At 47.3% G+C, this 12500-nt stretch overlaps 1 protein-coding gene across 1 annotated transcript in view; it reads left to right on the plus strand.

Annotated features, from left to right (window-relative positions):
* Positions 1 to 10760, plus strand: part of LOC139396882 (netrin receptor UNC5B-like) — a gene marked incomplete at its 3' end in the record, with an annotated part of 14418 nt that extends 3658 nt beyond the window's left edge. The window contains exons 2-7 of the mRNA XM_071143805.1: positions 1010 to 1234; positions 2686 to 2829; positions 3973 to 4076; positions 6234 to 6414; positions 7166 to 7333; positions 10596 to 10760. Of these exons, the coding sequence (XP_070999906.1) occupies positions 1010 to 1234; positions 2686 to 2829; positions 3973 to 4076; positions 6234 to 6414; positions 7166 to 7333; positions 10596 to 10760 (987 nt within the window). The remainder of the gene's footprint in view (positions 1 to 1009; positions 1235 to 2685; positions 2830 to 3972; positions 4077 to 6233; positions 6415 to 7165; positions 7334 to 10595) is intronic.
* Positions 10761 to 12500: the final 1740 nt, after the last annotated feature.

Here is a 12500-nt window from a genome sequence, read left to right on the forward strand (position 1 = left end):
CTCCTCTTCCTCTCCCCTTCCTCTCCTCTTCCTCTCCTCTTCCCCTCCTCTTCCTCTCCTCTTCCTCTTCCTCTCCTCCTCCTTTCCTCTTCCTCTCCCCTTCCTCTCCTCTTCCTCACCTCTTCCTCTCCTCTTCCTCTCCTCTTCCTCTTCCTCTCCCCTTCCTCTCCTCTTCCTCTCCTCTTCCTCTCCACTTCCTTTCCTCTTCCTCTCCCCTTCCTCTCCTCTTCCTCGCCTCTTCCTCTCCTCTTCCTTTCCTCTTCCTCTTCCTCTCCCCTTCCTCGCCTCTTCCTCTCCTCCTCCTCTCCTCTTCCTCTCCCCTTCCTCTCCTCTTCCTCTCCTCTTCCCCTCCTCCTCCTCTCCTCTTCCTCGCCTCTTCCTCTCCTCTTCCTCTCTTCTTCCTCTTCCTCTCCCCTTCCTCGCCTCTTCCTCTCCTCCTCCTCTCCTCTTCCTCTCCCCTTCCTCTCCTCTTCCTCTCCTCTTCCCCTCCCCTTCCTCTCCTCTTCCTCTCCACTTCCTCTCCCCTTCCTCTTCCTCTCCTCTTCCTCTCTTCTTCCTCTCCAACCCTGCTCCTGGCTGTGTGCTGGCTTCAGCAATAGACTGTGTAGTAATGGTGGGCACCAAGGGGACTGAGCTGCTGCAGCTAACACAGCCTTTATGGGTGTTAGGGTCTCCCACTAAGGAGTGGAAATGAGAGTGTGCGTGCGTGCGTGCGTGTGTGTGTGTGTGTGTGTGTGTGTGTGTGTGTGCACTACAACCTGTCAACACCTTAAAGGTCTTTGTGACTCGGCTCAGTCAGGACAGTCACACTATTACTACTGTCACGCACTCCGTCTGGCACACACACACACACACACACACACACACACACACACACACACACACACACACACACACACACATACACTCCCTTTCTCTAATGTCCTCTCTCCTCCCTCTACTGAGTAATTAAGGCCTCCTGACCATGTTGTGTGTCTGTGTGACCCCCCCCCCCCCCCCCCCCCTCCAGAGAGCATCGACTACAGTGACGTGATTCCGGACTCGTTCTCCTTCGCCTCGGCAGAACCGCTCCCAGAGTTCCAGCTGGAACCGAAGGACGGGTTCATCGTCAAGAACCGACCCGTCCAGCTCCGCTGTAGAGCCGCCCCCGCCACGCAGATATACTTCAAGTGTAACGGAGAGTGGGTCAACCAGAACGATCATGTGACCAGAGAGAGCCTCGATCAGATCACGGGTACTAGAATTACACACGATTTCACCAGCCTTCACAGACACGGAAACATTCACAGATACAACAATCTCATTCACACCAGTCTCACATTAACGCTTAACTCACTTGTAAATTCTCCATAACTACGAGTTCCTATAGACTTTCCAACAAAATGTACTCAAAACACTGACTCAAAACTCTGACTCAAAACACTAACCCAAAACTCTGACTCAAAACTCTGACTCAAAACACTGACTCAAAACACTGACTCAAAACTCTGACTCAAAACTCTGACTCAAAACACTAACCCAAAACTCTGACTCAAAACTCTGACTCAAAACACTGACTCAAAACACTGACTCAAAACTCTGACTCAAAACTCTGACTCAAAACACTAACCCAAAACACTAACCCAAAACTCTGACTCAAAACTCTGACTCAAAACACTGACTCAAAACACTGACTCAAAACTCTGACTCAAAACTCTGACTCAAAACACTAACCCAAAACTCTGACTCAAAACTCTGACTCAAAACACTGACTCAAAACACTGACTCAAAACTCTGACTCAAAACTCTGACTCAAAACACTGACTCAAAACTCTGACTCAAAACTCTGACTCAAAACTCTGACTCAAAACTCTGACTCAAAACACTGACTCAAAACTCTGACCCAAAACTCTGACTCAAAACACTACCACTTTATATAATGTTTACATACCCTACATTACTCATCTCATATGTATATACTGTACTCGATACCATCTACTGCATCTTGCCTATGCCGTTCTGTACCATCACTCATTCATATCTTTATGTACATATTCTATATCCCTTTACACTTGTGTGTATAAGACAGTAGTTTTGGAATTGTTAGTTAGATTACTCGTTGGTTATTACTGCATTGTCGGAACTAGAAGCACAAGCATTTCGCTACACTCGCATTAACATCTGCTAACCATGTGCATGTGACAAATAAAATTTGATTTTTTTTACTCAAAACACTTCTATTAATTCCTAAACATATGCTACCTCTCCCCCTCTCTCCCCTCTCTCCCCCTCTCTCCTCCCCTCTCTCCTCCCCTCTTTCTCCCCTCTTTTTCCCATCTCCCCTCTCTCCCTCTCTTTCTTCTCCCCTCTCTCCTCCCCTCCCCCCCCTCTCCTCTCTCCCCTCTCTCTCCTCTCTCCCCCTCTTTCCTCTCCCTCTCTCCTTTCCCCTCTCCCCTCTCTCCTTTCTCCCCCTATCTCCTCTCTCCCCTCTCTCCTCCCCTCTCCCCCTCTCTCCTCTCTCCCGTCTCTCTCCTCTCCCCCTCTCTCCTATCCCCTTTCTCCCCTTTCCCCTCTCCCCTCTCTCCTTTCTCCCCCTATCTCCTCTATCCTCTCTCCCCCTATCTCTCCTCTCCCCTCTCTCACCTCTCCCATCTCTCCCCTCTCTCCCCTCTCCCATCACTCCCCTCTCTCCCCTCTCTCTCCCAGGCCTGGTGGTAAGGGAGGTGGATATCTCTGTATCGAGGACCCAGGTGGAGGAACTGTTTGGTCTGGAGGACTATTGGTGTCAGTGTGTGGCCTGGAGCTCTGCAGGCACCACCAAGAGTAGCCGCGCGTACGTCCGCATCGCATGTAGGTACTGTGTGTGTGTGTGTGTGTGTGTGTGTGTGTGTGTGTGTGTGTGTGTGTGTGTGTGGTGTGTGTGTGTGTGGTGTGTTTATCGATGTCACTTGTAAAATCCACTTCAATCAGTGTAGATGAAAGGGAGTAGACGGGTCCTTCTTCTTCTCCTTCTTCTTCTTCTTCTTCTTCTTCTTCTTTGAAGCCTTGAGACCTGAATCGTGTTCAGAGGCCATTCAGAGGGTGAAGGGTCAAGACAAAAGACCAGGGTTGAAATGTGTCAAGAACTGCAATGCTGCCGGGTTCTGGACTTTGTAGAGTCCATGTCTTGAGGAATTGAGGCTGATCTGAGTGAAAATGGGGGGGGTCTTAATGTTTTGTCACTCAGTTACACGTTCTTCATATGACCCCCCAGCCCCCACCCCCAGGGTGTGATTGACATGTCACACTGTTGATGAGATACACAGCTACATGCATGGAACACACACACACACACCACACACCACACACCACACACACACACACACACACACACACACACACACCACACACACACACACACACACATTCTGTTCTACATAACCCTCTTCTCCTCCCCCCAACCACCTCTGTTCTCTTTCTGTTCTACATAACCCTCTTCTCCTCCCCACAACACCCTCCGTTCTCCTTCTGTTCTACATAACCCTCTTCTCCTCCCCACAACCCCCTCCGTTCTCCTTCTGTTCTACATAACCCTCTTCTCCTCCCCCCAACCCCATCCATTCTCCTTCTGTTCTACATAACCCTCTTCTCCTCCCCCCAACCCCCTCCGTTCTCTTTCTGTTCTACATAACCCTCTTCTCCTCCCCCCAACCCCCTCCGTTCTCTTTCTGTTCTACATAACCCTCTTCTCCTCCCCCCAACCCCCTCTGTTCTCTTTCTGTTCTAAATAACCCTCTTCTCCCCCCCCCCAACCCCCTCCGTTCTCCTTCTGTTCTACATACACACACACACTCACACACTCTCGACTGTGTTAACAGTTTAACTCTCTGTCGCCCCCTCCTCTCGACTGTGTTAACAGTTTAACTCTCTTGCCCCCCCCCCCCCCCTCTCGACTGTGTTAACAGTTTAACTCTCTTGCCCCCCCCCCCCCCCCCCCCCCACCCTCCTCTGCAGATCTGCGTAAGACCTTTGAGCAGGAGCCTCTGGGTCGAGAGGTGAGATTGGAGCAGGAGGTGTTGCTGCAGTGTCGACCTCCCGAGGGCATGCCCCCTGCTGAGGTACACTACCTGTGTGTGTGTGTGTGTGTGCGTGTGCGTGTGCGTGTGACGTGTGCGTGTGTGTGTGTGTGTGTGTGTCAAATCAAATCAAATGTATTTATAAAGGCCTTCGTACATCAGCTGATATATCAAAGTGCTGTACAGAAACACAGCCTAAAACCCCAAACAGCAAGCAATGCAGGTGTAGAAGCACGTTGGCTAGTTGTTTGTGTGTGTGTGTGTGTGTGTGTGTGTGTGTGTGTGTATGTGTGTGTGTGTGTGTGTGTGTGTGTGTGTGTGTGTGTGTGTGTGTGTGTGTGTGTATGTGTGTGTGTGTGTGTGTGCCCTGTCAGAGGTACCCATCTACCTTCTGCACCCATCCTCATCATCACTCTTCATCCTCATCCTGAGTCTTGTCCTGTTTTTTTGTTTTTCAATCAATTCTTTTTTATTGCTTTTCAAACGCAAAACATTGAACAGGAAACAACAACAGAACTAGAATGAGATTCTGCTTCTATGGGAACAACAGACAGTGGCAGCTAAATCATCAGGGTTCCTCAAGTCTCATTCTGAAGTACTAGTAGTCTAATAGTAGTCCTCTAGACAGACCTCCAGACAATCCTCTAGACAGACCGCCAGACAATCCTCTAGACAGACCTCTAGACAGACCTCCAGACAACCCTCCAGACAATCCTCTAGACAGACCTCTAGACAATCCTCTAGACAGACCTCCAGACAATCCTCCAGACAGACCTCTAGACAATCCTCTAGACAGACCTCTAGACAATCCTCTAGACAGACCTCCAGACAATCCTCTAGACAGACCTCCAGACAATCCTCTAGACAGACCTCTAGACAGACCTCCAGACAATCCTCTAGACAGACCTCTAGACAATCCTCTAGACAGATCTCCAGACAATCCTCTAGACAGACCTCTAGACAATCCTCTAGACAGACCTCCAGACAATCCTCTAGACATACCTCTAGACAGTCCTCTAGACAGACCTCCAGACAGACCTCCAGACAATCCTCTAGACATACCTCTAGACAGACCTCCAGACAATCCTCTAGACAATCCTCTAGACAATCCTCTAGACAGACCTCTAGACAATCCTCTAGACAATCCTCTAGACAGACCTCCAGACAATCCTCTAGACAGACCTCTATACAATCCTCCAGACAATCCTCTAGACAATCCTCTAGACAGACCTCTAGACAGACCTCTAGACAGACCTCTAGACAATCCTCTAGACAATCCTCTAGACAGACCTCTAGACAATCCTCTAGACAATCCTCTAGACACACCTCCAGACAATCCTCTAGACAGACCTCTAGACAATCCTCCAGACAATCCTCTAGACAATCCTCTAGACAGACCTCTAGACAGACCTCTAGACAATCCTCTAGACAATCCTCTAGACAACCCTCTAGACAGACCTCTAGACAATCCTCCAGACAATCCTCTAGACAGACCTCCAGACAATTTTCTAGACAATCCTCTAGACAGACCTCCAGACAATTCTGTAGACAATCCTCTAGACAGACCTCTAGACAATCCTCTAGACATGCCTCTAGACAATCCTCTAGACAATCCTCTAGACAATCCTCTAGACAGACCTCTGGACAATTCTCGAGACAATCCTTTAGACAATCCTCTAGACAGACCTCTAGACAATCCTCTAAACAATCCTATAGGCAAACCTCTAGACAATCCTCTAGACAATCCTCTAGACAATCCTCTAGACAATCCTCTAGACAGACCTCTGGACAATCCTCTAAACAATCCTCTAGACAACCCTCTAGACAATCCTCTAGACAATCCTCTAGACAATCCTCTAAATAATCCTCTAGACAAACCTCTAGACAATCCTCTAGACACACCTCCAGACAATCCTCTAGACAGACCTCCAGACAATCCTCTAGACAATCCTCTAGACAGACCTCTAGACAATCCTCTAGACAGTGTTAATGAGCATTTGCCGTGTGTTAATGAGTATTTGTCGTGTGTTAATGAGTCCACCCATGAGTTGTTTGTTTGTTTGTTCGTGTATTTGTGTCCTTTCATTTTATCTGAATGTCTTCCTCTCCCTTCTCCTCTCCCTTCTCCTCTCCCTTCTCCTCTCCCTTCTCCTCTCCTTTCTCCTCTCCCTTCTCCTCTCCCCCTCTCCCCTCCCCCAGGTGGACTGGTTGAAGAATGAGGACACCATAGATCCGTCTCAGGACTCTAACTTCCTGATGACCGTAGAAAATGACCTCATTATTAAACAGGCCCGTCTCTCTGACACGGCCAACTACACCTGTGTGGCACGCAACCAGGTAGCCAAGAGACGCAGTAGTACCGCCACGCTTATCGTCTACGGTGAGGAGCAACACACTCTGCGTCTCATTACAAATCTCAACCAAAGCTGTTTAATACACACACACACACACACACAAACACACACACACACACACACACACACACACACACACAAACACACACACACAAACACACACACACACACACACACACACACACACACACAAACACACACACACACACACACAAACACACACACACAAACACACACACACACACACACACACACACAAACACACACACACACACACACACACACACACACACACACACACACACACACATACACATACATACACACACACACACACACACACACACACACTCAGTCTCACTTTAAGACATACACACACACACACACACACACACACACACACACACACACACACACACACACACACACACACACACACACACACACACACACACACACACACACACACACACACACACACACACACACACACACACACACACACACACACACACACACACACACACACACTCAGTCTCACTTTAAGACATACACACACACACACACACACACACACACTCAGTCTCACTTTAAGACATACACACACACACACACACACACACACACACACAAACACACACACACACACAAACACACACAAACACACACACACACACAAACACACACACACACACACACACACACACACACACACACACACACACACACACACACAATATATTATTTTCTGTCAGTCTGACAGCGTCTCTCTCTCAGTGAGTGGGGGCTGGTCTTCGTGGACTGAGTGGTCGGAGTGTAATGCCCAGTGTGGGCGGGGCTGGCAGCGACGGACACGCAGCTGCACCAATCCTGCGCCTCTAAACGGGGGAGCCTTCTGCGAGGGCTCGGCTTTCCAGAGAGTCACATGCACCACTCTGTGTCCAGGTGAGAATGATTAACAGGTGTATGAACCACTCTGTGTCCAGGTGAGAATGATTAACAGGTGTATGAACCACTCTGTGTCCAGGTGAGAATGATTAGCAGGTGTATGAACCACTCTGTGTCCAGGTGAGAATGATTAACAGGTGTATGAACCACTCTGTGTCCAGGTGAGAATGATTAACAGGTGTATGAACCACTCTGTGTCCAGGTGAGAATGATTAACAGGTGTATGAACCACTCTGTGTCCAGGTGAGAATGATTAACAGGTGTATGAGCCACTCTTTGTCCAGGTGAGAATGATTAACAGGTGTAAGAACCACTCTGTGTCCAGGTGAGAATGATTAAAACCTCTCTGATCTCCCCATCCCGGATCCGGGATCGTGAATACAGACTCAAGCTCATTACCATAACGCAACGTTAACTATTCATGAAAATTGCAAATGAAATGAAATAAATATGCTAGCTCTCAAGCTTAGCCTTTTGTTAACAACACTGTCATCTCAGATTTTCAAAATATGCTTCTCAACCATAGGAAAACAATCATTTGTGTAACAGTAGCTAGCTAGCGTAGCATTTAGCGTTAGCATTAGCGTTAGCAATTAGCAGGCAACATTTTTCACAAAAAACAGAAAAGCATTCAAATAAAATAATTTACCTTTGAAGAACTTCAGATGTTTTCAATTAGGAGACTCTGTTAGATAGCAAATGTTCAGTTTTTCCTGAAAGATTATTTGTTTAGAGAGAGAAATCGCTCCGTTTGGTGCGTCACGTTTGGCTACCAAAAAAAAACGAAAATCCAGTCATCAATTACGCCGAACTTTTTTCCAAATTAACTCCATAATATCGACTGAAACATGGCAAACGTTGTTTAGAACCAATCCTCAAGGTGTTTTTCACATATCTCTTCGATGATATATCCTTCGTGGAAGTGTGCTTTCTGTCCTGAATCCCAGGAGATAATGACCGCAATTGAAGATTACGCACGAATTTAGACAAAGGACACCGGGCGGACCCCTGGAAAATGTAGTCTCTTATGGCCAATCTTCCAATGATATGCCTACAAATACGTCACAATGCTGCAGACATCTTGAAGAAACCACAGAAAGGGCAGTCTCGTTCCTGCTGCATTCACAGCCATATAAGGAGACATTTGAAAACAGAGCTTCAGGATTTCTGCTCATTTCCTGTTCAAAGTTTCATCTTGGTTTCGCCTGTAGAATGAGTTCTGTGGCACTCACAGATAATATCTTTGCAGTTTTGGAAACGTTAGACTGTGTTCTTTCCAAAGCTGTCAATTCTATGCATAGTCGAGCATCTTTTCGTGACAAAATATTGCGCTTAAAACGGGCACGTTTTTTTATCCAATAATGAAATAGCGCCCCTATAGACTTAACAGGTTTTAACAGGTGTATGAACCACTCTGTGTCCAGGTGAGAATGATTAACAGGTGTATGAACCACTCTGTGTCCAGGTGAGAATGATTAACAGGTGTATGAACCACTCTGTGTCCAGGTGAGAATGATTAACAGGTGTATGAACCACTCTGTGTCCAGGTGAGAATGATTAACAGGTTTATGAACCACTCTGTGTCCAGGTGAGAATGATTAACAGGTGTATGAACCACTCTGTGTCCAGGTGAGAATGATTAACAGGTGTATGAACCACTCTGTGTCCAGGTGAGAATGATTAACAGGTGTATGGACGTCAGACACAGAGTTTAACCTCATGCAAACTGTATTTATGACTCACAGATCAAGAAGACAAACATTACAAATTAAGCAGACTCTGTTATCCATATACTCTGTTATCCATAGACTGTTATCCATATACTCTGTTATCCATATACTCTGTTATCCATATACTCTGTTATCCATATACTCTGTTATCCATAGACTCTGTTATCCATAGACTCTGTTATCCATAGACTCTGTTATCCAAATACTCTGTTATCCATATACTCTGTTATCCAAATACTCTGTTATCCATATACTCTGTTATCCATATACTCTGTTATCCATATACTCTGTTATCCATATACTCTGTTATACATAGACTCTGTTATCCATATACTCTGTTATCCATATACTCTGTTATCCATAGACTGTTATCCATAGACTGTTATCCATAGACTCTGTTATCCATATACTCTGTTATCCATATACTCTGTTATCCATATACTCGGTTATCCATAGACTGTTATCCATAGACTGTTATCCATATACTCTGTTATCCATATACTCTGTTATCCATAGACTGTTATCCATAGACTGTTATCCATAGACTCTGTTATCCATATACTCTGTTATCCATATACTCTGTTATCCATAGACTGTTATCCATAGACTGTTATCCATATACTCTGTTATCCATAGACTCTGTTATCCATAGACTGTTATCCATATACTCTGTTATCCATAGACTGTTATCCATAATCTCTGTTGCACATAGATTGTTATCCATATACTCTGTTATCCATAGACTGTTATCCATAGACTGTTATCCATAATCTCTGTTGCCCATAGACTGTTATCCATATACTCTGTTATCTATATACTGTTATCCATAGACTGTTATCCATAAACTCTGTTATCCATATACTCTTTTATCCATAGACTGTTATCCATATACTCTGTTATCCATAGACTATGTTATCCATAGACTATGTTATCCATAGACTATGTTATCCATATACTCTGTTATCCATAGACTGTTATCCATATACTCTGTTCTCCATAGACTGTTATCCATAGACTGTTATCCATATACTCTGTTATCCATAGACTGTTATCCAAAGACTCTGTTATCCATATACTGTTATCCATATACTCTGTTATCCATAGACTGTTATCCATAGACTCTGTTATCCATAGACTCTGTTATCAATAGACTGTTATCCATATACTCTGTTATCCATAGACTGTTATCCATAAACTCTGTTATCCATATACTCTGTTATCCATAGACTGTTATCCATATACTCTGTTATCCATAGACTGTTATCCATATACTCTGTTATCCATATACTCTGTTATCCATAGACTGTTATCCATATACTCTGTTATCCATAGACTGTTATCCATAGACTCTGTTATCCATATACTCTGTTATCCATAGACTCTGTTTTCCATAGACTGTTTTCCATAGACTCTGTTATCCATAGACTGTTATCCATATACTCTGTTATCCATATACTCTGTTATCCTTAGACTGTTATCCATAGACTCTGTTATCCAAGCCTCTAACTCCTGATCTCTGACCCCTATAGTGGACGGAGGCTGGACGGACTGGGCCAAGTGGTCAGCGTGTGGGACAGAATGTACCCATTGGAGGAGCAGGGAGTGTCAGGCCCCCCCTCCCCGGAATGGAGGACATCACTGTAGTGGGAGTATGATGGAGAGCAAGAACTGCACCGATGGACTCTGTACACGCAGTGAGTTACAGGGAGGGAGGGAGGGAGAGAGAGGGAGGGAGGGAGGGAGAGAGGGAGAGAGGGAGGGAGGGAGGGGGGGGAGAGGCAGGGAGGGAGGGAGGGAGGGAGAGGGAGGGAGGGAGGGAGAGAGGGAGAGAGGGAGGGAGGGAGGGGGGGAGAGAGGCAGGGAGGGAGGGAGGGGGGGAGGGAGGGAGGGATGGAGGGAGGGAGGGAGGGAGGGAGGGAGGGAGGGAGGGAGGGAGGGAGGGAGAGAGGGAGAGAGGGAGGGAGGGAGGGAGGGGGGGAGGGAGGGAGGGAGGGAGGGAGGGAGGGAGAGAGGGAGGGAGGGAGGGAGGGAGGGAGGGAGGGAGGGAGGGAGGGAGGGAGGGAGGGAGGGAGGGGGGAGAGAGGCAGGGAGGGAGGGAGGGAGGGAGGGATGGGGGGGGGGGGGGAGAGAGTGGGAGAATACACATATGACCTGGGACAGATAACCAATCAGATTAACCAGAGGTGCTGTCCGTCATGATTTAGACCAATCAGATTAGCCAGAGGAGCTGTCCGTCATGATTTAGACCAATCAGATTAGCCAGAGGTGCTGTCCGTCATGATTTAGACCAATCAGATTAGCCAGAGGAGCTGTCCGTCATGATTTAGACCAATCAGATTAGCCAGAGGAGCTGTCCGTCATGATTTAGACCAATCAGATTAGCCAGAGGAGCTGTCCGTCATGATTTAGACCAATCAGATGGACCTGATTCATTCTGCTTCTCCTCTCAGTTGTTATTCGAACTGCCTTTTTTGAATTTTCTGAACTGAAGCGGCCAACCAGGTGGTACATCAGGATGATGCAGAGATGAAGCATAGACACACACACACACACACGCAGAGGCAGAGAGAGAGCTGGGAAGACAAGTCTACCCTAGACAGATGTTCAGCAGTGGAGTTTGGGTTCACAAGTAGAAAAGACACGCCAACCGATAAACACACAGATGGGGGGGTCATGGTGATGGGAGGGGGTGTGTGTGTGTGTGTGTGTGTGTGTGTGTGTGTGTGTGTGTGTGTGTGTGTGTGTGTGTGTGTGTGTGTGTGTGTGTGGTGCGTGCACAGGGGTGTGAAACTAAAGGAGAGCACAGAGTCGGAAGGAGTGCAGTGTGCAACGACACGAGAGAGGAGAGGAGAGAGGGATGAGGAGAGAGGAGGAGAAGAGGAGAGAGGGATGAGGAGAAAGGAGGAAAGGAGAGAGGGAGGAGGAGAGGAGAGAGGGAGGAGGAGAGGAGAGAGGGATGAGGAGAGAGGAGGAGAGGAGAGAGGGAGGAGGAGAGGAGAGAGGGATGAGGAGAGAGGAGGAGGGGGTGGAGAGGAGAGAGGGATGAGGAGGAGGGGGAGGAGAGAGGAGGATGGGAGAGAGGGATGAGGAGAGAGGAGGAGAGGAGAGAGGAGGATGGTAGAGAGGGATGAGGAGAGGAGAGCGGGATGAGGAGAGAGGAGGAGAGGAGAGGAGAGGAGGGGAGGAGAGGAGAGAGGAGGAGGGGGGAGGAGAGGGTGAGTCAGATTCATCCTGACAGCCAATGTGCAACTCCTGATGATCTGGGTAGAATCCTGCTGACAGCACATTACACACTCTCTCCACACACACACACACACACACACACACTCTCTCTCTCTCCACACACAAACACACACACTCACACACACACACTCACAGACAAAGTACACACAGGCAGTGAGCTACAAACAGGAACTGAGACACACACACCAGAC

Source organism: Oncorhynchus clarkii, unplaced genomic scaffold (genome assembly GCF_045791955.1).
Source record: "Oncorhynchus clarkii lewisi isolate Uvic-CL-2024 unplaced genomic scaffold, UVic_Ocla_1.0 unplaced_contig_5119_pilon_pilon, whole genome shotgun sequence".
Taxonomy (NCBI): domain Eukaryota; kingdom Metazoa; phylum Chordata; class Actinopteri; order Salmoniformes; family Salmonidae; genus Oncorhynchus; species Oncorhynchus clarkii.